This window comes from Ursus americanus, chromosome 5 (genome assembly GCF_024610735.1).
Source record: "Ursus americanus isolate L20-20 chromosome 5, mUrsAme1.1.p, whole genome shotgun sequence".
NCBI lineage: Eukaryota > Metazoa > Chordata > Mammalia > Carnivora > Ursidae > Ursus > Ursus americanus.
In genome coordinates this window covers 77,291,629-77,316,670 of record NC_142131.1, presented here as the reverse complement: position 1 = coordinate 77,316,670, position 25,042 = coordinate 77,291,629, and the positions used below count along the sequence as shown (strand labels likewise).

Sequence of the window (25,042 nt, the reverse complement as noted above, 5' to 3'; positions counted from 1 at the left end):
AGACTCAAAGGTAGAGGAGTGGGAAAGCCTTAGCGTGAAAACAAGGGAAGCCTTCAGGTGCGCTCTGACTGGAGACTGTTGGCCTGGAAGGGAAAGCTGGCTGACTAGAAGGGTGTCTTCCGTGCTGGTGTGAGGAGCATAAGCCGCTTTCTCTGGTTGGTCCTGAGACGAAGAGGGAAGTGCAAAATATAGGGAAATTGGTAGTCATTGACCAAGTCCTGTCTGCTCTTAAGATTGTAGTTCGGCTTTGGGGGGTTGGGGGTTGGTTGCTATAGAGGCTGTCATATGTGGTCTGGTCACACTCCCTTTGTAAATTCAGCCTCTCATACATTTTTTTAAAGATTTTATTTGAGAGAGCACACAAGAAAGTGAGCGGGGCCGGGGGGGGGGCAGAAGAAAAGGGGGGCTCGATCCCAGGACCCCAAGATCATGACCTGAGAAGTCAGACGCTTAACTGACCCACCCAGGCAGCCCTCCAACATTTTTTAAACTACTTTGTTTTTTTTTCCTAATATATGCTATCATGCAAAATTGGAAAATAAAAACAATTTTAAGTCATCTATAACCATAACCTTTCCCACCCCCCCCCGTCCCTGGAAATAAATAATGCGTAATTGAAATTATGTACTCTTTGTAACTTCTTTGATTTCTATCAATACACATGCCAGCATTTGCACGTCAAGCTCAGATTTTCCGTAATGGACCTGCATGATGGCCCATTTTGAGTTACAGTAAGCAACCATTCTTCAGCACATCTATTTCCATTTTCCTATTAAACGTCAGTGAACACTCGTATATAAATAAATCTGGGTGAGTCAGATTTTATTTTCTTAGCGTAGGGGTAATTGCCAGATCGTTTTCCATTATGGTTTTTCCATTTTACCCTTCCACCAGAATCCTGTAAGGGTTCCTCTCACCGCATCTTGTCAGGACCGGGTGTTCTAATTCTAACAAGATGGTTTATGTGATGGGCACGTGGAGCGTCTCCGCGGGCTGGCGGGCTGGCGTTAGTTAGGGTCCCAGTACGGCTGGGACAGAAGGGGTCCTGCCCCTCCACCTTCCAGAGTGGGTCGCGGTGGGGCTTTCTCGGGGGGCGGGGGCTGCAGGAGGGGCTGGTTTCTTTCACAGCAGCTTCCCGTCTCCGCCTCGCTCTCCGGGAAGCGTGGGGCTGGGGAGCCACCCTCCCGGGATCCCCGGTTCCGCAGCCCTCGGGGATCAGGCTCACAGGTTACTAAAGGGCCCCTCCGCCCAGAGGCCCCGCAAACTCCAAGCCCGGAGCCCCAGGGGCTCCGCCGGAGCGGGGAGGAGCCCTCCCGCTCCCTGTCTGCGACTAGAAGCAGCAGCCTTTTGGCCGCACCGGGAGCAACGGCTGGAGGCCCTGCCCTTGCAACTTCCATCTTCCCAGCGAGCCCCAGCGGAGACGCGGGCTTAGAAAAAGACCGGCGCCGGCCCGGTCCAGACCGCGAGTCGGAGACCTAGCTGACGCAAACCCCAAACAACGCCCGACCCGGCTGCAGGCCGAGGGCCTGAACCCGCCGTCACAGGAACCCCAGCTGACCGCCGAGAGGCTCGGCGGACTAGAGAAGCTGGAACGCGTTGGGGGGGCGGAGCTGGGGCGGGCTGAAGCGCAGAGCGCACGCGCACGCGCGGCGGCGGCGCCGGCGTCTAGAGGACCCTGAACGCACGCGGGAGACGAAGCCCGGGCGGACAAGAGTACCGGGCGCATGCGCAGCGGTGACGGCGCCCGCAATGGCGCCCCCTCAGCGGTTTCGGGTGCTGAGGTGCTGCAGTTGTCGCCTCTTCCAGGCTCACCAGGTGGGGTGGGCACCGGCCTCCCCCTCCTCGGGGCGCGGGGAGTGCGGGCAGGACTTGGCGGGGCCGCGGGAGGCCGGGGCTCCTCCCCGTGCTTTGCCCGCAGGCGCGGGCGCCGTCTCGTGCGGTTGCTTGGGTCTCCTTGACGCCCGGACTCGTGACGTTGACTGGCCCGGAGGACTGGGTTTTGATATCTCTTCATAACGTCGTTCTGGGCTTTTTAAAAGTTTTTGGCATGGTGGTTACAAGATTCGTAGAAACCAGGGGGAATGGTTTCTGCGGAGGCGGCCTCGTGACTTCTTGCAGATAGTTGGGAAAAGCAGGTTGAGGATAGCCTCTCCCCAAGTGGCTCTTTCTTAATTTAACTACTAGGGAGATGACAGTTTTTAAAACTGAGACACGACTGGGCGTGCCTTGCTGTCCACCCCCTTCGCTGTGTGCTGTCTCCATCCGCGTGATGAGGGACTGTTCCCCAGACGGTAAACAACCCGTGTGTGGAGTGTTTTAAACAGGATAATCGGTATTTCCAAAACGTACAGCTTCTCTGACTTTCAGGATGCAAGATAGGGGATGTCACTTAACCTGTTTTTTCCTGGATTGCATGTCATCTTCCTGCTTGATGTCACCTAACACTGCCGTGGAACGTATCTACTTCTGACAGTTCTCTCTCCCCGCCCCCCCCCCCCAGTTACCTGCTAATCTGCTGTGCCCTGAAAAAGATAACATGAAACTTCTTCAAAATGAATGTTTAAAAGTCAGATGCTGAGTATACCCCTGTAAGCTTGCTGAGACCCTAAGGGCTATTTGGGGGCTCAGAAATTGTTTTTACTTACTTCACTTTTTGGACTGTGCTTTAGGAGTTGAGATTAAATGGAAATCATTTCCATTTTTAAATTATTACACAGATGTAATGTAGTGTGCACTCTCACGGTCATTTTCAGCTGTGAAAAGTGATTTGAAACTGAAAGGAGAAAAGAGTTAACAGTAATTACAGATGTGACAATTTCACACATCCCATTTAATTTCAACAATCTCCGGATTAGGTATCTATCATTCTCATTTTACAGAGATGAGAATACAGAAATCCAGAGAAGTCAAGGGGTCTGTCTAATAAATGGCAGATCCAAGGCTGTCTGATTGCAAAGATCCTGTTATCCCATATAGTCCCTCTCCAGACTCCAGACCCCCAGAGCTAGCCAGTTACTGTGTGTCCTTCCAGACCTTTTTTTTTTAAGTGCATTTCTTACTTGCAGACGTACCCATATAAAGCAGTATTTTTATGGTGTTTGAAGATAGATTCTAGGGAATTAGAATTGCTGATTCGTAGGGTATGCCCGCAGAAATTTGTAGTAGGTGCTGCTTGTGCTCCTTAGAATCCTTTTGGGTTCTTCACCAAAAAAACTTGATGGTTTTTGTATTAGGATCATACTCATATTAATTTTGATAAATCAACCCAGGCACCTTTCTGATGTTAAGCATGTTACTTCATTCCATTTTTGGTGTCCCTTGATAAAACTTTCTTTGTTGCTGTTATAAATGGACTGTTCCATTACCTTCTCTAACTAGATACTTGCTTATATAAAGGCTCCATTAACTTTTGAAGCTATATTAACTTTGTACTCAGCCCCTCTATATTAGATTGTCTTACTGTTTTTAGTAGTTTTTCATTTGATTTTCTTGACTTTTCAGGTAAAAAAAAAATATCTGTAGGGGCGCCTGGGTGGCGCAGTCGTTAAGCGTCTGCCTTCGCTCAGGGTGTGATCCCGGCGATCTGGAATCGAGTCCCACATCAGGCTCCTCCGCTATGAGCCTGCTTCTTCCTCTCCCGCTCCCCCTGCTTGTGTTCCCTCTCTCGCTGGCTGTCTCTCTCTGTCAAGTAAATAAATAAAATCTTAAAAAAAAAAAAAAATCTGTAAATAACAATAATTTTTTTCCTCCTCTCCAGTTTTCATACCTCTTACTGCTTTTTCTTTTCCAATTCCATTGGCAGAAAAATAACAATGGTTGAGTAGTAATGGGGATTTTTGGCTTGTTCTTGATTTTCATGGGAGTGCTGGTAGTGATTTTCCAGTTTTGGAGCTGAACGTAAGGTATTTTATCACGTTAAGAGAGAACCCATCCAGTTAGATTTATCAAGAATTGAAATGAAATGTTGTGGAAGTAGTAGTGATCTACTTTGTTTCATATGGACAGCCAGTTTTCCCAGCACCATTTATTAAATAGTCTGTTTTTCCCTCCTAAAATGCCACCATTATAACATACTGGCTTTTTTACATATATGTTGGTTTGTTTTTAGACTTTTATTCTTCTCCATTGGTCTTTTAAAATCATTATTTTTGATTCAGTTCCACGTGTTTTAAATAATCATCTAAGCCAGATTTCTGGAATGTTTCACTGTAGGAGAAAAAGAGTCTCAAGTGGACGTGCAAAGCTTGTGGAGAGAAGCAGTCATTTTTGCGGGTGAGTCCTGGGAAACAGGGCGTCTAATAGCCATGCCAGACAGCAGGTGGGACCCAGCCCTGCAGAAGCGTGTTTCTGTGGAGTCCCGGCATTCCAGTATTGGGACCAAGTTCCCTAGATCTAGAACGTCTGCTCCCTGGGTTCCTGTTCCTTCAGGAAGTGAAAAGGTTGGAGCGGTGCCTCAGAAGGTTCCTTCGTTGTTTATTCAGCCTGCAAGTATTTATTGAGTACTTTCTGTGTGCCGGCCCAGGAGAAACAAGGGAAGGCAAAGCTTTGTCGTTCTTGCCCTCACAGATCTGCTCCCGTGGAAGAGAAACGGATGCGCATACACGGGTCACTTAAAACTAGAGTGAGCAAATGCAAGGAAAATGCAGGGCCTGTCAGGAGCTGCAGGCGGTCAGACCCAGCCGGGTGGGCGTGTGTTGGTGCATGCAGCGTGTGGGCGAGTGAGGCCATCAGGAGACGCTCGGGACAGAGTGTGGACTGACGGAAGCTCAGGGGAAAAGCTATCGTTCTTTTCAGGTGGAGACATGTTGCCCCACCTCATCTCTTTACTACCACAAGCTGTCCTGTACCCTTTGCCTCGCTGAGCCCCCGTTCACCTGCTGTGGCCCTTGATCCCACCTCTCCCGCCTCAGCTCCTCGTTCTCCTCCTTCAGCCATAAGGCCTTTCCTTTCAGACCTTGAAACAGTCCAGACGTGCTGCAGTCTGATGGCCTCTGTGCTCACTGTTGGGGCTTCCCCCTGCTCTTCTCATTATCCTGGTTTAGGTGTTACATCGAGTGTGTTTATGTGAGTGTATCTCACGGAAGACCCACGAGAGCAGAAGCCTTGCCTGTTTTGCTTACCGATACAGCCGCTCGCCTAGCACGGTACCTGGCACAGAAGGTGCTCCCTCAGTACCTATTTGTTGAATGAGGAAATGACCAGTCCCACAGTGATTGGCATCTAGGTTGGTTTCCGTTTTCACTGTTACAAATAACTCTGCAGTGAAGCTTCCTACAAAGACCTCTTTCTTCACTAGACCAATTATTTCCTTAGGACAAATTTCTAGAAGTTAAATTGCTATTTCAAAGGATATCTTTTGACCAAGGTTCCTTTAGTTGAAAATAGAAGAAAAAAAAAAACACTTCAGAATGGCTTCAGTAAAATTTAAAAAAATATATACTGGCAAGGTAATGGGGTATCTTGGGGAATGCAAGGGAGGAGTTTTATCCCCGAGCCCTTGGAGGACCAGCCCCGAGAACTGCAGAGCTGCAGACAATGCAGGCTTCATCTTTTCCCGCCCTTCTCTTCCCTGCACCCAGCTTCTCGCTACATCTTCCTTCCCCTCTCCCTGCCTCCTGTCCTTTCCCTCCTCTCTCTCCCCAGATAGTTCACAGTGATATACTCCATTCACAGACCACAGACTCTCACTTCAAGCCAGCTAGAGTCGCTGAGTCCCAATTAATAAACTGGGAGAAGCGATCTGATTGGCCCCGTTGACCCAGATGTCCACGTCTGGTCGAGCCAGCTGGGATGGTGGGAGTAGGGACAATCATAGCTGCTGAAGCCCACCCCGAGATTGGGTCTCTGAAGACAGGATGCTGGCTCATGAGCTAGTGACTGCCGCTTGTTTTCAGTGTCAGCATGTGTTTCTAAATTCTCCTGGAGGGGGCGCTGCCTTCCTCTCTTGCCTCCGTGCAGGTGCAGTGGTCCATGGCTTATGGTAGATGAGGCCACAGTGAGAAGTAGACAAAACGAAACAAAACGGTGATAGCATCACACAATAGAAGCTGTCTCTCTTGCTCTTGAAACAGCCCTGGGAGGGATTGAGATCAACAGGGCAGCCGTCCTTGGTGCGATCATTCAGGGACCCAGACCCCTTCATCTCCAGGGTCTCTTACTCCCCGAAGCCTGTCTCCTGCTGCCTGCAGCCACCGAAGGGCAAGAGCCCGAAGGAGCGACACAGGAGGCTTTTAGGGGTCGGGCCTGCACGGGGCTCACATCTCACTAGAAAGAACCTAATCTCATGGCCACCCCTGACTGCAAGGAAGTCTAGAAAATGTCGTCCAGTTTGTGCCGATGAGGGGAGGAGGATTTTAGCATTCGGCTGTGGTCCCCGCCGTGCTGGCGAGCATACACCCTGCCATTTATGCCAGATGTCGAGTAACGTGTTGCAGAGCTTTGCCATTCCATTCTTCAGTTCCTCTCTCCCGTTCTCACTTGAACTTGCCCCAGCTGGGCTTTTATTCCCCACAGTGCAGTAAAATGGCTCCTGTCAAAGTCATCGGTGCTCTCCATTTGCTAAAAACAGTAGTGAGTTCTCAGTCCTCCAGGGACTTGACCTATTGGCAGCGTCTGTCACAGTTTGTCCTTTCCTCCCCCTCAAACGCTGTGTTCACTTGGACTTCCAGGCATCCCACTCCTAGTTCCCCTGCTGTCTCTCTGGCTGTGTTTCAGTCCTCTTGGCTAGCTTTTTCCCATCTCGCCAACTTCTAAACGTGAGAATTGCTCTGGTACTCAGTTTGTTGGCCTCGCTCCCTTAGTGGTCTGAGAGGAGATGATCTGACAGTTCTGGGATGTCTGTCTCAGACCCCAAGCCCAGCCCTGAACCGCCCCTTCAGCTCTCTACTGGTTCTCTGACAGGCATCCAGAAACCCCCTTTCCAAACAGAAGGCCTCGCCCCCCCGCCCAGCTGCTGTCCCGCAGTCCTCCCCATCGCGTACGTGCCAAGTCCCTTGTTAGTTGTTTGGGCTAAAAACCTGGAAGTCATCCGTGACTCCTCTTTTTTTTTTTTTCTTAAACACTCTTCATCCAGTCCATCAGCAAATTTTGTCCACTCTGCTTTGAGGATGCACCCCGACTGACCACGTGTTACTACAGTGGTCTGAGCCACACCGCTGTTTGCAGCAACTTCCTGCCAGCCCCCCAGTTGCTGCCGGACAGCCTGCCCTCAGCACCACAGCCTGAGGTCCTGCTAAACTGTGTGCGGGGCCAAGCCACTCTCCCCAGCCTTCCAGGTTAGAGCAAAATCCCTTGGTCCTACAGACAGGGCCAAGTGTGCCTGGTACGAAATGGAAATGGGAGGCCCCTTGTTCAAAAGCAGGGGAAAAAGCTGTGAAAGGTACTAAAATATTAAGCTTTTCCTTTCTTCCCTGGTCTCTCTTGACTCCTCATAATGTTGTTTATTTACTGTGGAATGTCTTCCTAAGTTAAGAAAAACCAGTATTTTAAATCATTAGCGTGAATTCTACCATTGGTATAGTGCAACACCAGTTCAAAACATAAACAGCATTTAGTCCATATGCAGGATAATATAACAGCGTTTACTATGTATGCAGGATCGTCCAAATTGCCCTGCTTGTATTTGGAGCTCAAACATGCCTACGTATGTCATTGTTACCGGAACAGTGGAAACGCTCCAAAAATTAATTCAGCTGTTTTCTCCGCTTACTAATATGCCCACATTCTCCCCACGCTCTTGCCCATCAGCTCCCTGATGCATAAGAAGGACTGAGAGGGAAAGGAACAAGGGTCTCCCTGTCTTGCCTTTTCCTTCCATGTCATCATTTTCAGCATAAGTGACCCGCTGTTCGAGGCAAGTAATAGGAATAAAAAAAGATATGATAGGGTTCCTTGGTTGTTCATGTATGTTTAGAACACCCTTGCCTTTTATCTGCATCGGAAGCAAGTTCTTGTTCCAGCGGAAAGCCTGGCCTCTCAGGCTGTGGGTGTCCCCACATACTCCAGCATAGAGAGCAAACACATCTACACTCGGACTCTCAGTGAACACTCCCACGTGTTTGTTGTGAGTCCACTGGAATCCCGTGCTCCTGGGTCATTGAGCGTGCCGTATGCCAATGGTGCAACAAGGAACAATGGACATATATAGTGTGTGTATCTCTGCTTACAGACGCGATCCATTGTCCCACCAGACTTCCCTTATACAACACAAGCTCAAAGGTAAGATTATTAAGAATTCCAAATAAAAAATAAACCAAAACAATGTTTTCAAGATGACAACAGCAGAACAGGTCTCATGCCCATGAGGCTGAACTTTGCCTGCGGTAGGGACTACTCTCAAACCTCATCTCCTACCGTTTTCCCCCAGACCACTCAGCTCTAGCTATGTGGCCTCCTTACGGTTCCTCCAAAGTGCCAGGCTCAGAGTCCTTGCTCTCATGTCCATTTCATTGCTTCTGCCGAATGCTTTCCCTGAGGTATCTACATGGCTTTGGCCCTCATATCTTCGTATTTTGTGCTCAAATGTCACCTTAGTGATCTATTCCCTGAAAACCCTATAAAAATTGTCTACTCTGTCCCCACTCTACCCCTTTCATTGCCTTATTTTTCTGGGTGGTGCATCTCATCATCTGTTGGCTACATAGTTGACTCACATGTTTATTGTCTGTCTCCTCTCACTAGAATATACGCTCGGCAATGACAGTGATTTTTGTCCACTCCTGTGTTGTATTGTCCTTACCTAGTCCAGGGGCCTGGCACATAATAAGTTGCTCCGTAAATATTGTTAAACAAATGATTGCTAAGTGGAAAAAAAAAGAGTACTTCATTTTATTTTATGTTCCTTTGATTATCGGTGAATACTAAGTATCATATTGTGTGTTCATTGGTGGTTCCTGTTACTTCTCTTCCAAATTTCTTATTCAGGTTCATTAAGCATTTAGTGCGGGGTTTGGGGCTGGGTTTGTCTTTGATACGCAGAGTTCTGAGTGCTAGAAGGACAGCCAGACAGCCCAGAACTGTTCGTTCCTGGGACTGTTAGTTTGTAAATAAATTACTCCAGAAACGGTGGTTGGTCATCAGGATTTCTACATGGTGCTTCTGGGCCTTTCAAAGTACAGCTTTCCCCTTCCTGAGGTAGAGCACTAATGGATCTGTTAATCAGCATTCTGTCAACACTTTTTAAACTTACTATTTTTTGTGTGTTTTTCAGACTTACGGTGAGGGCTCTGGTGCTGACTGTAGACGCCACGTCCAAAAATTAAATCTGCTGCAGGGACAGATTTCAGAGATGTCACTCAGGTATAGTTGTTTGAGAAGGGCATGGTTATCTTATCCTGCCCTGTGTTCACCTGGAGCGGTTAGTGGTATAAGATGGAGAAATCCCTTCGATTTCCGTATGGTGATTAGTTCCCCTGAATGGTCTTCCCATTGAAAATAACTAAAAATGTTAACTAGTGTTTTGAGTACACTGATGAGATGAGAAGGAAGTAAATGAATATCATCAAAAATAAAGCAGAAGCCAAAATCCAGAAGTAAGTACCTGGGCTGCTGAGGTCATTGAAGCCTAGTGCTGTGGAGCTTCTGTTTAGATGTCTGGGAGGGGCGCGGGAGACAGAGACAAGGCTGAGGGCCTGTTCAGTCTGGGAGGGTCAGTAGGAGACCACCACATAAAGCTGAGTCCCCAAAATACTACATCCTCAATGGATGAACAAATGAACTAGAAATGCACCCTCTCTGCCACAGAGAGCGTGTCGACCTTGGCATTGGCTGAGGAAGGGAACTATCTCTCTAGGGTTTTATAAACACAAGAAAGCTGGCACATGGCTTTTCAGCCTTTTACGTGCACTGTGTGAAAAGCCTCAAGCTGAGAATTTATTTTTAAATTGTCCAGGGAAGCAGAGGTAAATGCAGCTTCTCTGAAGCATACACCTTCAACCCAGGCCTGAAAGAATTTCCACAGATAAAGTTCCAAGAAACGTATACTCAGTTAAAAACCATTAAACACTCAAGGAGATACATCACCCTGAGCAAAAGACAACAGAAACAACCGACAGAAAAGTGAGACACACAAAGACTTCAGAATACAGAATGTATGTTTAATACATTTAAGGAGATAAAAGGGTTGATAATCTAAAATGCAAAGGACTTCAGGCCACCTGGCTGGCTCAGTCAGTAGAGCATGCAATTGTTGATCTCAGGGTCATGAATTCAAGCCCCACGTTGCGGGTAGAGTGCAAAAAAAAAAAGGATCCAAAGGACTTTTTAAAATGACCAAGTAGGTTTGACAAAGAACCAAAAAGAGTTTATAGAAATGAAAAGTATAATCATTGAAATTAAAAATTCAGTGGGCAGGTTAAGCATTAAATGTAGCTGAAGAGAGAATCAATGAAGTGGAAGTTAAATATGAAGAAAGTATTCACAATGCAACACAAAAATAAAAAGATGGAAAATGTGAGTTGAGAAACATGGAAGCTACAGGGAAGAGTTCCAACAAGAGAGAATAAAGAAAGTGGGGCAAAGGCAGTATTTGAAGAGCATTTTCCAGAATCAAAGGCTTACATTCTTAGACTTAGGAAACAGTAAATCTCAAACTGGACAAAGTCATTAGTTTATTTGCAAACAACGTGATTGTATATATAGGAAATTCTGAGGAACCTCTACAAAGGCTACTAGAGCTAATATTTTACCACGGTCACAAGGATACAAGGTCAAGATACAGGGTTTCATGGGTGGCTCAGTTGGTTAAGCATTTAACTTCAGCTCAGGTCGTGATCTTGGGGTCCTGGGATCAAGCTGTGTGAAGGGCTCTACGCTCAGTGGGGAGTCTGCTTCTCCCTGCCCCACTCCCTCTGCCCCTCCCCCCACTTGTGCACTTTCTCTCTCTTCCTCATATAAATAAATAAATTCTAAAAAGTCAACATACAAAATTAAATTATTTCTATATAAACACTTGAGCAATTGGAAAATGATTTTTTAAATCAAATACCATTGAGAACAGCATCAAAAAATTAGATACTTAGGGATGAATATAACAAAAAGTGTACAGATCTATTCAGTAAAAACAGCAAAACATTGCTGAGAGAAATTAAAGAAGGGCTAAATTAATGAAGAGATACGATATGTTCACGGATTGGAAAACTCAGCATCATGAGTTGGTAGAGACAACCTAATCCAAATCCAAATTCCAGTGGGCTTTTTTTTTTTTTTTTTGTAGAAATTGACAGACATCCTAAAATTTATACAGAAATGCAGGTACCTAGAATTACCAGGACAATTTTGATAAGAACGGAGCACGAGGACTCCCACCGCCTGGTTTCAAGACCGACTGTAATGCTGCAGTAATAGAGACAGTGCGGCACTGGTGAAAGGCTAGATGTATAGATAAATCAGAAGGTAAATGGATGAACAAGTTGCAGTTTGTTCATGCAGTGGGATGCTTCAGCATTCAAAACAACACGGGCAGATCTCAAAAACATTGCTAAGTGAGAGCAACCAGACACAAACGACGCCATGCTGTAGGGACCAGTGGTTTTCTGGGGGAAAGGAGAATTGCTTCTAAAGGCACATATGAGAACTTTAGGGGGTGACAAAAACTGTCCATTTGATTTTAATTAAAAATTTTTTTCTAGGGTGCCTGGGTGGCTCAGTTGGTTGGGCATCTGCCTTTGGCTCAGGTCATGATCTCAGGGTCCTGGGATCGAGTCCCACATCGGGCTCTCTGCTCAGCGGGGAGTCAGCTTCACTCACTCTCCCTCTGCTCTCTCTCGCTCATTCAAATAAATAAATAAAATCTTTAAAAAAATAAACAAATTTTTTCTAGATCTTGATTGGATGATAGATTCAAAGATAAAATTCATCAAAGCTCATCTAACTATACACTGAAATTTTAGCATATGTCATACCTTAATTTTTGAGGTTAAAAAAAAAACCCGCCCTCAGACACAGTAACGTACTGAAATCAGAACACAGAAGACAAAGGGAAGAGCTGAAAAGTAACTGGAGAGAAGAGAGATCGCCTACAAAGGAACAGCAGAACTTTAAAGCAAGAAGACAGGCTGGTATCTTCAGACTGTTGAGAGCTGTCCTTTATTTATTTTTTTTTTAAAGATTTTATTTATTTATTCGACAGAGATAGAGACAACCAGCGAGAGAGGGAACACAAGCAGGGGGAGTGGGAGAGGAAGAAGCAGGCTCATAGCGGAAGAGCCTGATGTGGGGCTCGATCCCAGATCGCCGGGATCACGCCCTGAGCCGAAGGCAGACGCTTAACCACTGTGCCACCCAGGCGCCCCGAGAGCTGTCCTTTATTGATGGAGCTGGGCTCGTGAATCAGAAAGGTGAGCGGAGTTCTGGCCAGTAGCTGGTAGGACACCGCTCAGGTGAACGCTGGGTTATCAGCCGTGGGGCTGGGTAGGTGTTGCACGTGCGTGCTCTCGTTGCCTCTTTGTCATCGCCCTGTGAGGATCATTGACCTCTACGTACAGATGAAGAAACTGAAGTGTGGACGCCCACATTCGGTAGCTCAGTAGAGCGAGGTCCCGTTTGATGGTGCGATATAACCACGCTGGCCGACGCGGGTGGGCCTGGATTTGCTCCAGCCTCCTGCTCTGGCACAGTAAGTGCTCTCACGGCCAGTCAGTCCCCTTGGAGGCCATGGAGGCCCTGGTTCTTGTTCATGTGGTGAGAGAGCCCTGCTGCGCCTGGGAGGCTGGCGGAAGTCACTGTGACATGCACAATGCCTCTCCTCTCTCGTAAGGGTTGAGGTAGAACTCTGAGGATTTAACTCTGTGCAGTGGAGACCTCGCCGTGGCCGACGGGAGGGACCCTGTGCTACGAGGCTTCCGCTGACATTACTCTATCTGTATCTCAGCAAGGCACGGGCACATGTCTCTTTCATCTTCATAGTCACCCACGCTGTCTTGTCCCCACTTGTGGATGAGGGAATTGGGGTACAGTGATGATCCCAAAGTCACACTGTGACAGCCAGTCATTGGCAAAGCCAGGATGCAAACACGGGTCTGTCTAGGTTAAGAGTCGGCCCCTTCTGCCCTGTGTCACCCTTCCTGTTGATGGACGGCTCGACCAGCCGCAATCTGAAGAGCAAATGGTCCCCCCCAACCCAGGCCCTTCTGAACCGTTAGATCATCGGTTACAGCACAACAACAGACATAAGATCCTGAGATCCCTAGAGCAGTCCTTGGTATCCGTTGTCAAGTATTCACATCCCGCTGTCCCCATCTCCTTGCCCTCCGTCTCCCTGGTCATTTCACTCAGGACACCTGTGCAATCTTTCACTAAGGTCTCTGGAAGAACCTGTACCCCTTGGTGAAGAGGAGAATGCAGGGCCCGGGCAGGCTGAGCGTGAGAGTGTGCAGGTAAGTGTGTCCCGGGGGAGTTCCGTTTACTCATTTGTTGGTCTTTTGTGCAGCAAATGCTATCGATAACAGACACTTGGCTTAAAGCTGCAGGGAACACAAAAAGGAGTAAACCCACCCATTTCGTGAGGGTGGGGACAGCCGTGTGTAGCGATGATTACAGGACTCTGAAAAGGGCGTTGTCTCTGGCCCGGAGAACTCCTCTGAACTTGGCTGGAACTTTACGTCCTCCCGTGTCTCCCCTTGGCCCCGTGGCACTCTGGGCACAGCTCGGCTGGGAAAGAGATGCTGTTCCCGAGTCCCTGGCTTTCGCGTTCCCTTTCTCCAGACTGAGCCTCCCGGCGGGGCTCCCATCCAGCATTCTGCCCCAGTGCCTAGTGAAGGAGGTGCTCAGACCGTGTTGGGTGGGCGTGTGTGTCAGAGCTTGAGCGACTGAGGCGGTGACACCGTGGGTCCGTGGAACACTGTGTCCTGCGAGGGACGGGGGAGCATAACAGCTGTCAGAGGCTGCCCGCCTCTGCTCAGCACCGCATTGGCAACATCCTCCCTCTGCCGCTGGCCCATCGTGTTTTTATTATAAGCGGGAGCACTGCACGTACGCCCCTTCAACACAGCAGCTCTCGCAGAGTTGGTGCTGTGCTTCCAGCTCTGTCGGCTGCGGGACTCCATCTTACATCATCACGATGACGAGAAATCCCGGTTGGCGCCCTGGAGTTTCCCTCGTCCTTTTTTCCTTGCTGTGGAGTTTGCACTGATGCCCGGTATCTACAGAATATAGTGGGGGTACCAATATTTATCCCATGATGACCGGGCACATAGATTATTTCCAGATTTTCGCTACGGCGAGTGTTCGCTGTGATTCATGTCACTTCGATGAGCCTCTTTGTGCCTTTGTCTTCCTTTGGAACCCCTCGGTCAGGGAGCGTGGACATCTGGAAAGTTCCTTAATGAGTCGTGTCCTGCAGCTTTCCCAAGCTCTGTGCCAGTGTTCAAGGTCCCCAGCATGCCTCAGGACGTCCGTCTCCCCATTACCCCCCCGCCATGATATGCCTTTCCTAGTGCCAGGGCGGATGTGGATCCGGAGAATAAACTTACTTCCCAATCCCATAGGAAAAACCGCAGTCCTCAGAGAGCCGCTGGCTGAGGTATCTGGAAAGAGACTCGAAAGAGCCGGGGATGGAAGGAGGAGTGTGTTTCGAGAGACCGTCCTTGTCCAGGACAGAGAAGCCAGAGCCTCCCTTCAACACAGGCCTGCCTAGAAAAAGGTGCCGAGCTAGTCACTCATCCAGCCATCAGCCGGTCGGCACGGTGCCTCACAGAAGGGGGGAGTGGTGAGCGGCCGCCGGCAGCCAGCAGCGTGGGAGAAGCCAGGGTGGCGCTAGCCGGAGGTACCAGCACCACCAAGCCCTCCTTGGCCTTGCCGGGTGCCAGGTGCTGCCATGCAGCGGTCAGGGTTGGGCAGGATGCCAGCACGCGCACCTTTTAGGGTGCCCACTTCCTGTGACAACACACAAAGGGCAGTGCGGCCAGACAAGCTTGCGGTGCTGGGAGCTCATAGCCTACAGCAGGGAAGACCTGACCTTTTGTAGGTCTCTTCTCTAGACTTACTCTGCACTTCAGTGAGTCTTCTGAGACGTTATCTTTTCTAGATCCAGGGTGGCCCTACAGGGCAAGTGATACTTGGAGGTAGATTCCAATTCAGGTAAGAACTTTCTAGCAACTACAAGCTCTGGGAGAAATGGACTGCCTTGGATGTTGTCAGGCAGCCTGCTGTTGGCAGTGGCGCAGAAGCTGAGCGGTCACCCAGGTGGGAAGCTGTATGGGAGGACAAGGTCCCAACTGTGCTGGGGCAACCCCCAAGTCAGGATCGGGACCCTGTGGGGTGGTAGGACTGGATTCCTGACAGTGCTTTCTCTCCGCCAGGACATGGAGCCAGAGCACGGTCCAGCCTCCACACAGCCCTGAGGTCCAGAACCTGGGTGATTCTGAGGTTACCTTGGAGCCCCAGAAGGTCAGTGATTGAGGACAGAGTTTCTCTTCTGGTCCCAGGAACCATGAAACACGCGTAGAATTGTTTACCACCCGAGTGTGCCGTCTGCTCTGACTTAAGCCAACCCCTTTCCTTGGCCTGACCGTTTCCCTGCCATGCCCAGTCTCCCAGTGATGGGAGCTCCTGGGCAAGAGGACGCTTTGATGCCTTGGAACCAACCGGGGTTGACAAATAGGGCTTTTCTGAGTCAGGACCACTCTGTTCCCTCGACACGGCGTGGCGGGTCTTGGTCAGACTGTCCCGCATGGGACCTGCCCCGGACTCCTGAGGAACCGTTCCGGCCTCGCCTTTGCTTACCCACCTTCACTCCTTTCGCACCGAGGCACTGACTTCATCTCGGATCTGCTCTTGTTCTTTTTATGTTTAATAGTGACGTGTGGTTGACATACAGTGGTGGATTAGTGTCAGGTGGCATGTTAGTTTCACACAGTGATTTGGCAGTTCAGCACGTGAACCCGTGCTCACCGTGGCAGCCGTCCTCCGTCAGCATACGGTTTACAATGTTATTGACTACTCCCTGTGCTATAGTTTTCATCTCTTTGACTTACTTTTCACTGGGAGTTTGTACCTCTTAATCCCCTTCACCCGTTTTGTCCATCCCTTCATCCCCTTCCCCTTGGGCAGCCACCAGTTCTCTGTATTTATGAGTTCTTTTTTATGCCTGAGTAATACTCCGTCACGTAGATATGTAACACATCTTCTTTTTCCACTCACCCATCGGTGGACATGAGGGCCGTTTCCATACCTTGGCTATTGTAAGTAACGCTGCAGTAAACATAGGGCTGCATAGAGCTTTTCAAACTAGCATTTTTGCTTTCTTTGGGTAAACATCCAGTCATGAAATTACTGGATCATATGGTATTGCTATTTTTAATTTTTTGAAGAAATTCCATACACTTTCCCACAGTGGCTGCACCGATTTACATTCCCCCCAACAGTGCACGAGGGGAAGTTCCCTTTTCTCCACATCTTCCCCAATACTTGTTATTTCTTGTCGCTTCGATACTACCCATTCTGACAGGTGTGAGGTGATATCTCGATGGGGTTTTGACGTGTATTTCCCTGATGATGAGTGACGTTGAGCATCTTTTCGTGTCCGTTAGCCATCGGTATGTCTTCTTTGGAATAATGTATATTTGGGTCCTCTGCCCGTCTTTTAATTGGATTATTTGGGGGTTTGGTGTTGAGTTGTATTGTAAGTTCCTTATATATTAAGGATATTAACCCCTTTCAGATACATCATTTGTAAATACCTTCTTCCATTCGGTATATTGTCTGTTCATTTTGTTACCGGCTTCCTTCACTGGCAAAAGCTTTGTATTTTTATGTCCTCTCAGTATTTTATTTTTGCTTTTGTTTCCCCTGCCTGAGGAGCCATAACCATAAATACGTTGTAAGGCCAACGTCCAGTAGCTTACTGGCTATGTTTTCTTTTAGGACTTTTATGGTTTCAGGTCTCACATTTAGATCTTTAATCCATTTTATTTTTTCATATAGTGTAAGAAAATGGTCCAGTTTTCCCACTACCTTTCATTGAAGAGACTATCTTTTCTCCATTTTATATTCTTTCCTCCTGTGTCCGTGATTATCTGACCATATAATCATGGGTTTATTTCTGGACTTTCTATTATGTTCCATTGATCTGTGTGTCTGTTTTTGGGCCAGTACCATACTGCCTTTGTAGTGTATCTTGAAATCTGGGATTATACCTACAGATTTTTTCTTTCTTGAGTTTGCTTTTGCTATTCAGGGCCTTTTGGATTCCTTACAGATTTAAGGATTATTTATTCTAGTTCTGTGAAAAATAGTATTGGTATTTTCATGTGGATTGCACTGAATTTCATAGATCGCTTAGGGTAGTATGGACCTGTTAACAGTAGTGATCCTTCCGATCCATGAGCATGGTTTATCTTTCCATTTGTGTCCTCTTCAGTTTCTTTCATCAGTGTCTTACAGTTTTCAGAGTACAGGCCTTTCACCTCCTGGGTTAAATTTATTCCTAAGAATTTTATTCTTTTTTTTTTAAGATTTTATTTATTTATTTGAGAGAGGAGATAGCGAGAGAGAGCACGAGCAGGGATGGGGCGAGGGAGAAGCAGACTCCCCGCTGAGCAGGGAGCCCGACACTGGGGCTCAGTCCCAGGACCCCAGGATCATGACCTGAGCCAAAGGCGCTTAACTGGCTGAGTCACGCAGGCATCCCTTTTCTTTCTTTTCTTTCTTTTTTTTTTTTTTTTGGTATTTTGTTATTAGTGTATAGAAACACAACAGATTTCTACATATTCATTTTGTAACTTTACTGAAGTTTATCATTTATCAGTTCTAATAGTTTTTAGGTGGAGTCCTCAGGGTTTTCTATATAAAGTACCACGTCACCTGTAAATAGGGACAGTTTTACTTCTTCCTTACCAATTTGGATGCCGTTTATTCCTTTGCCTTGTCTGATTGCTGTGATAGGACTTCCAGTGCTGTATCGAATAAAAGTAGTGAGAGTAGACAGCCTTGTCTCGTTCCTGATCTTAGAGAAAAGCTTTCCCTTTTGCACCATTTAGCATGGCATCAACTGTGGGTTTGACATATATGGCCTTTATTATGTTGAAGTATGTTTCCTCTAAACCCGTTTTGTTGAGAGTTTTTTATCATGAATAGATGCTGTATTTTGCCAGATGCTTTTTACGCATCTGTTGGGACGACTATATGCTTTTTATCCTTCATCCTGTCGATGTGATGTGTCACATTGATTTGCGAATATTGAACGACGCTGGTGCGCCTGGAATAAATCCTACTTGATCGTAGTGAGTGAGCCTTCTAACGTATCGCTAAATTTGGCTTACTAAGATTTTGTTGATGATTTTTGCGTCTGTGTTCATCAGGGATTTTGGTTGTATGTTTTCTTTTTTGTAGCACCTTTGTCTGGTTTTGGAATTAGGGTAATGCTGATAGAAGGCTCATAGAATGAATTTAGAAATTTTCTTTCCTCTTCTATTTTTTGGAATAGCATGAAGAAAATAGGTACTAAGTCTTTAAATGTTTGCTAGAATTCACCTGTGAAGGCTTCTGGTCCTGGACTTTGGTTTGTTGGGAATTTTTTATTACAAATTTTATTTCATTACTAATAATTGATCTGTTCACATTTTTCTGTTTCTTCCTGATTTGGTTTTGAAAGATTGTGTTTCTAGGAATTAATGTAATGCTTCCAGGCTGTCCAGTTTGTTGGCATATAATTTTCCATAGTAGTCTCTTACAGTCCTTTGTATTTCTGTGGTGATGGTTGCTACCTCTCCTCTTTCATTTCAGATCTTGTGTATTTGAGTTTTCTTGATGAGTCTAGCTGAAGATTTACCAATTTTGTCTTTTCAGAGAACCAGGTCTTGGTTTCACTTGTCTTTCCAATTGTTTTCTTAGTCTCTTTTTCCTCTATCTCTTTTTTTGTTTTTTAAGATTTTATTTATTTATTTGACAGAGAGAGAGACAGCCAGTGACAGAGGGAACACAGGCAGGGGGAACAGGAGAGGAAGAAGCAGGCTTCCAGTGGATGAGCCCGATGTGGGGCTCGATCCCAGGACTCCGGGATCACGCCCTGAGCCAAAGGCAGACGCTTAACGACTGAGCCACCCAGGCGCCCCTCTTTTTCCTTTATTTCTGCTCTAATTAATTTTAAGTCCTTTCTTTTACTAACTTTGGGCTTTCTTCTTTTTCTGTAGTTCCTTTAGGGTAAGATTAGATTGAGATTTTTATTCTTTTTTTTCTTAAGATTTTATTTATTTATTTATTTATTTGAGAGAGAGAGAGAGAGAGAGAGAGAAATGAGCAGGGGCAGAGGGAGAGGGAGAAGCAGACTCCCCACCGAGCAGAGAGCCTGACACAGGTCTCAATCCCAGGACCCTGAGATCATGACCTGAGTCAAAGGCAGATACTTAACAGACTCAGCCACCCAGGCACCCGAGATTTTTATTGTTTTTGTGGGAGGCCTGTATTGCTATAAACTTCCCTCCTAAAACTGCTTTTCCTGCATCCCAAAGATTTTGAACCATTGTGTTTCATTTTCATTTCCCTCCATGTATGTTTTGCTTTCCTCTTTGATTTCTTGGTCGACCCATTGGTTGTTTAGTAACATGTTGTTAGCCTCCATGTGGTTGTGGTTTTTCCAGTTTTTTCCTTGTAATTGATTTCTGTTTCATACAATGTGGTTGGAAAAGATGTTTGATATGATGTCAGTCTTCTTTAATTCATTGAGACTTGTTTTGTAACCTAACATGTGATCTATCCTGGAAATAGTTCTGTGCGTACTTGAAAAGAATGCGTATTCTGCTTTTTTTGCTGGAATGTTCTGCGTGCATCTGCTAAGTACATCTGGTTTAATGTGTCCTTCAAAGCCACTATTTCCTTATTGATTTTCTGTGTGGATAATCTGTCCATTGATGTAAGTGAGGTGTGAAAGTCCCCTACAATTACTGTATTACTGTCAACTTCTCCCTCTTGGTCTGTTAATATTTACTTTATGTGTTTAGGTGCTCCTCCTATGTTGGGTGCATAGATATTTACAATTGTTACATCCTTTTGTTGGACTGATCCCTTTGTCGTTATGCAATGCCCTTCCTTGTCTCTTGTTACAGTCTTTGTCTTAAAGTCTACTTTTTCTGATGTAAGTATTGCTACCCCAGCTTTCTTTTCACTTCCATTTACATGGTGTATCTTTTCCTATCCCTTCCCTTTCAGTCTGTCTTCAGGTCTGAAGTGAGTCTTGTAGGCAGCACATAGGTGGGTCTTGTTTTTTTTTTACCCATTCAGTCACCCCGTACCTTTTGATTGGAGCAGTCAATTTAAAATCATTATTGGTAGTATGTGTTTACCGCCATTTTGTTGTTCCTGGTTGTTTTTGTAGTTCTTCTCTGTTCCTTTCATTAGCGTTGTGCTTAAGTTCCTTTCTACTCTTCGTGCATCTGTTATAGGTGGGGGTTTTTAGCATTTTTATTTATTTATTTTAGAGCGTGTGCAGGGGTGGAGGGAGAGGAGGAGAGAGAGAATATCAAGCAGACTCCCTGCTGAATGCGGAGTCCAACATGGGGTTCAGTCCCACAACCCTGGGATCACAACCTGAGCCAAAATCAAGAGTTGGACCCTTAACCTGAGTCACCCAGGCGTCCTGGTTTGTTGTTGTTGTTGTCGTTGTTGTTGTTTTGCAACTATCATAGATTTTGGATCTGTGGTCACCGTTGGGTTCATAGAGAACAACTGCTCTATGTATAGTAGTCCATGTAAAGTTCATGGCTGCCTACGTTCAAACACTTTCTCAAAACAATAAATTGTTACACCCCCTCCACGTTTTATGTATATGATGGTACATTTTACATCTTCTTTGTGTGTGTGCCTTGACTAATATTTGTAGACATAATTGATTTTACTGCTTTTGCATTTTAATTTCCATAGGGGTTCATAAGTGACTAACCCCCTACCTTTACTATATGTTTGCTTTTACCTATCAGATTTTTTCCCTTCATAATTTTCTTCCAGTTATGGACTTTTCTTTCCAGTTAAAGAAGTTCCTTTAACATTTCTTACAAGGTTGATTTAGTGATGATGAACTCCTTTGAATTTTGTCTGGGAAACTGTTTAGCTCTTTTTCAGTTCTAAATGATAGTCTTACCAGGTAGAATATTCTTGACTGTGGGTTTTTCCTTTCAGCACTTTGTGTCATGCCACTGTCTTCTGGCCTGCAAAGTTTCTGCTGAAAGTCAGCATATAACCTTAAGGCGTTCCCCTCGTGTGTATGTTTGCTTTCTCTGGTTGCTTTTCAGATTTTCTCTGATTTTGCCATCTTCATTATTTGTCCTATATGGGAATCATCTGTTTGGGGCTCTCTGTGCCTCCTGGTCCTGGATATCTGCTTCCTTCCCCAGCTTAGGGAGGTTTTTAGAGCTGTTGTTTCTTCAGATAAATTTTCTGTCCTTTTGGGACCCCTATAATGTGAGTGTTACAAAGCTTGCTGATGTCTTAGGGATCCTCTAACCTAGTCTCATTTTTTATTATTCTTTTTGCTGTTCAGCGTGTTTGCTTTCCATTACCCTGTCTTCCAGGTCGCTGATTGGTTCTTCCACATCCGCTAATCTGTGCCGATTCCCTCTAATGTATTTTTTATCATTTTTATCTCTTTGTTGACAGTCTCACCGAGTTCACCCACTTCTCTCTCAAGTTCAGCAAGTATCTTTTACTTATCTCTTACCATTACTTTGAACTCTTTATCCAGCATATTGCTTATTTGCATTTTGTTTAGCTCTTTTTCTGCAGTTTTGTCTTGTTATTTCATTTGGGACATGGTTCTCTGTCTTCTCATTTTGTCTGATTCTGTTTGTTTCTATGTATTAGGTAGGTCAGCCCTGTCTCCTACTTTTGCAAATAGTGAACTTATGGAGAAGTGTTCCTGGCTGCCCTGTAGCATAATCCGCCATGGTCAGCAGAGCCACAGGGTTGGGTCTAGATGTGTCCCTGTGAGCCATGTGCACCCCCCCTGTTGTGGCTGAGCTGCAGACGCCATGGGCAGTACCCCACCCCTGCTTTCCCTGCTGCCGGTCCCCGGGGCGTGGTTTGCTCCCTGCACTTCCTAGAGGCCCAGCTGCAACCGCCATGGATTCTTACAAGCAGGGCTGGCCCCTGGCCCAGCCCGCAGTTAGCCACTGCAACAGCTGTGGGGACACCAGAGCACCAGGCTTGCCCCCTTCCTAGCTAGCCAAGAGGCCAGGCTGGCACACTGGTCCCCGCCCCCACCCCCAGGACAGGATCCGCTCTGCAGGGGTGCCTGCCAGGGTGGGCAGGTTGGGTGGAAGGAGACTGCAGGGGTGCTAGCGCAGAGCGCACGGTGCTGGCACGGTAGGTGGAGACAGAACTGGCTCCCGTGAGCCCCGCTCGTCCAGGCCGGGGGAGGGCAAGTGAAATGGCGCCCCCACACTTTTGTTCCCAGAGATGCCTCCAGCAGCTCCCTGCCCCGCCAGCGCACATCCTAAAATTAGTCGATAAACCTTCACATATATACCAGGTGCCTTTTCCGGCTGCTATTTCTATGCGGTGTTGGGCCGGCTACCTAGTGTGTTGGCTCTTTAAGGGCAGGGACTTCATGTCCCGTTGCCCTCCAGCTCTGTGTGTGAGGCCCCAGGTTTTCAGAGCCTGATGTGATACAGGGACTGGTCTTCCCAGTGCAGGTCCCCAAGGCCGGGGGTGCCCAGTGTGGGGCCAGTCACCCCAAGGGTTTGGTTCTTGACCGCACCCCCGCCACACCCGCCCTTTCTGGTGTGACCGTGCTACAGCCAGCTGTGCAGTCTGTCCTGCTGGCTGCACGGCGTCTTCGGTCAGCTACAGTATGTGTGGTGGGGGCTTTGGGGCGTCCGTGGTCCGAGGTAAGCTCAGGCTCCTCCCACCTGCACCCCCAGCACCGCCCGCACCCTGCTGCTCGTTCCTGAGGCCACGCACCCAGCACGCCAGACCCCACTGCACATTCAAGGCCTCAGACTGCAGGCTCAAACTTATTCCGTCACAGCAGCCACGGGCACTCAGGCGGAGATCTCTGCTGGGCATTGGTCACCACCATCCCCACCAAGGCCAAGGTCAGCCTGGCCAGCTTCAAATGGCAGTGCAAAGGTCCGACTTTGATGTGGCCTCTAATAGCTGTGCAGCCCTGAGTCTCCGAGTCGTGGAATAGCGGTGGTGGCTGATGGCCGGGCCCTAGGTTAACATTTCAGCCACACCGGCCCGGGGTGGTCTTTCACAGGCACGTGTGAGGAACTCAGGCTGCGCAGTGGGTCAGTGTGGTCACGGCAGGTCGGGGGGCAGAGTGGACCCCAAGCCTCCTCCACAGCGCCCTGGGGTCGTGACGTAGGGTCCTGTCAGTGTGAGCCGTCCTCCGTAGGCACTCAGACCCCAGTTCTGGTGATCTGGGGTTCCTGAGGGAGAAGGGAGAAGCCAGGCCCCAGGGCTGCAGTCACCTCCTCCTGGGGTCCTCTGCGCGGCCACTTCCACAGCTTCAGCCCCTCCCCACGGTTCTGCAGATACCTTCCCGTCTGCCTGGCAATGAGCAAACAGGATGGAAGGTCTTCACCCCTTTCCAGATGGTCTCAGGCACCTGATTCTAAGGTCCCCGTGGCAGTAGTCTCTTTTGGAAAGCCTGGTCGTGGGATCTGGTGGAGAAGCGAGGCATCCATTTGCCCTGCTTTGCTAAACTACCAGATGAAGGCAGGTCACTAGCCTGCTGGCCCGAGAGCCACTGAGAAGGCAGAAGAGAGAGCGAGAAGTGTGGGAGCCCCGAGGCGGAGAGGAGGAAGCAGTGCGGGCGTGGGGACCCTTCCCTCCCGTCCCTTGGTCCTGCAGGGCCATGGGCACTTGTTCTGCACAGAGGACACAGTTCTCTTCTCTCATTTCTGTTGCAGGACCGCACTGGCCTGGCCAGGAATGTCAAAGAAGGCGGCAGCTACAAGGACTGGGGCACCGGGGAGCTTTCTTTTCCTCAGGGGGATCCTCCACGTCCGGCCCCACAGGTCAGAGCCATGTCTGCCAAGTGGGAACGATTCCTGCTGCCTCATGGAGATGGCCCACATGTGGACGTGGAGCCCCCGGTACCCCTACAGAGGGACCCCAAACCAGCCGGGGCAGCACTGGCTGAGCAGGGGACCCTCCACGTCCAGACCCCAAGGGAAGGGCGCCCCGGCAGGCTCCTCGCTGCACCCAAGCTTCCCTGGCCCGCACGCTCTCTCAAGTCGGAGTCCCAGCGGTCCTGCATGAAGCCCCCCGGACAGCCACGGGACACTGGTCCTCTGGCAAAGGGCAGGCCCCTGGTCACAGGGGTACAGGAGCCCCCACTTGTGCGACTGTGTGACCTCTTTAAAACTGGTGAGGACTTTGAAGACGACCTGTGAACTGAAACTAGAGTGTTGCCGACACGGACACGCATTCCATGAGCCCTTCTCCCCTGGACCTCTCAGCCACTGCCAAGGGGGCTCCCCAGTTAGCTTTTAAATAGGACTGGGCAGGGGGGGGGGCGCACCTGGGCAGCTCAGCCACTTAAGCGTCTGCCTTTGGTTCAGGTCATGATCTCAGGGTCCTGGGACCAAGCCCCGCAAAAGGCTCCCTGCTCGGGGGGGTCTGCTTCTCCCTCTGCCCCTCCCGCCTGCTCGCACATGTTCTCTCTCAAATAAAATCTTTAAAAAAAATAAAAGGACCGGGGATGATTTCTGCAAACTGTCAAGAAGGACAAACACAACTGTCAGGTCACCGCTGGCTGTAACATCTTTGATTAAAGTGCTTATACCGTTTAATTACAGATCGTTTGCAACATAGCCACAGAATGGTTACAAAGGGGTTTCCTTCCTGTAAAAGCAACGGGCACGTCTGGAAACATGAGAACTAGAGTGGTTATGGAACAGGCAGTATTCTGCAAGCACCGGCCTCCCTTCTCGCTCAGCCCCTCCTCATTCACGGATTCGAGAAGCCCAGTCCTGGACTGCCCTGTCCTCCCGTCCTCGCTCCTCCCCCACCGGACAGGCTGTTGGCTGTACTCGCTCTAAACTTGGAGCCGATCAGGTTTCTAGAAGAAAATCAACTATATGTCAGCCTACTATTAGTCATTAAAAAA

At 48.0% G+C, this 25,042-nt stretch overlaps 1 protein-coding gene across 2 annotated transcripts; it reads left to right on the top strand.

The window, feature by feature from the left end:
• Nucleotides 1–1,642: 1,642 nt before the first annotated feature.
• MRNIP (MRN complex interacting protein) lies at nucleotides 1,643–25,030 on the top strand. 2 transcript variants are annotated; one of them, XM_087862398.1, is made up of 8 exons: nucleotides 1,643–1,815; nucleotides 4,213–4,272; nucleotides 8,168–8,217; nucleotides 9,209–9,297; nucleotides 13,298–13,373; nucleotides 14,484–14,638; nucleotides 15,297–15,384; nucleotides 23,841–25,030. In XM_087862398.1, exons 1-8 carry the CDS (start codon nucleotides 1,725–1,727, stop codon nucleotides 24,324–24,326), a joined length of 1,095 nt encoding a protein of 364 aa, XP_087718524.1. In that variant the 5' UTR covers nucleotides 1,643–1,724; the 3' UTR covers nucleotides 24,327–25,030. The 2 variants fall into 2 exon arrangements, with proteins under 2 accessions (XP_087718524.1, XP_045650949.1); XM_045794993.2 differs by lacking the exon at nucleotides 8,168–8,217 and having other exon boundaries at nucleotides 1,653–1,815.
• The last annotated feature ends 12 nt before the right edge of the window (nucleotides 25,031–25,042 follow it).

Excerpts from the sequence above, each read along its gene's own strand:
- MRNIP (XM_087862398.1), top strand. The coding sequence starts at position 1,725 with ATGCGCAGCGGTGACGGCGCCCGCAATGGCGCCCCCTCAGCGGTTTCG. Across the intron at positions 1,816-4,212 it reads GCCTCTTCCAGGCTCACCAG|GAGAAAAAGAGTCTCAAGTG; the intron begins GTGGGGTGGGCA and ends GTTTCACTGTAG. Across the intron at positions 4,273-8,167 it reads AGAAGCAGTCATTTTTGCGG|ACGCGATCCATTGTCCCACC; the intron begins GTGAGTCCTGGG and ends CTCTGCTTACAG.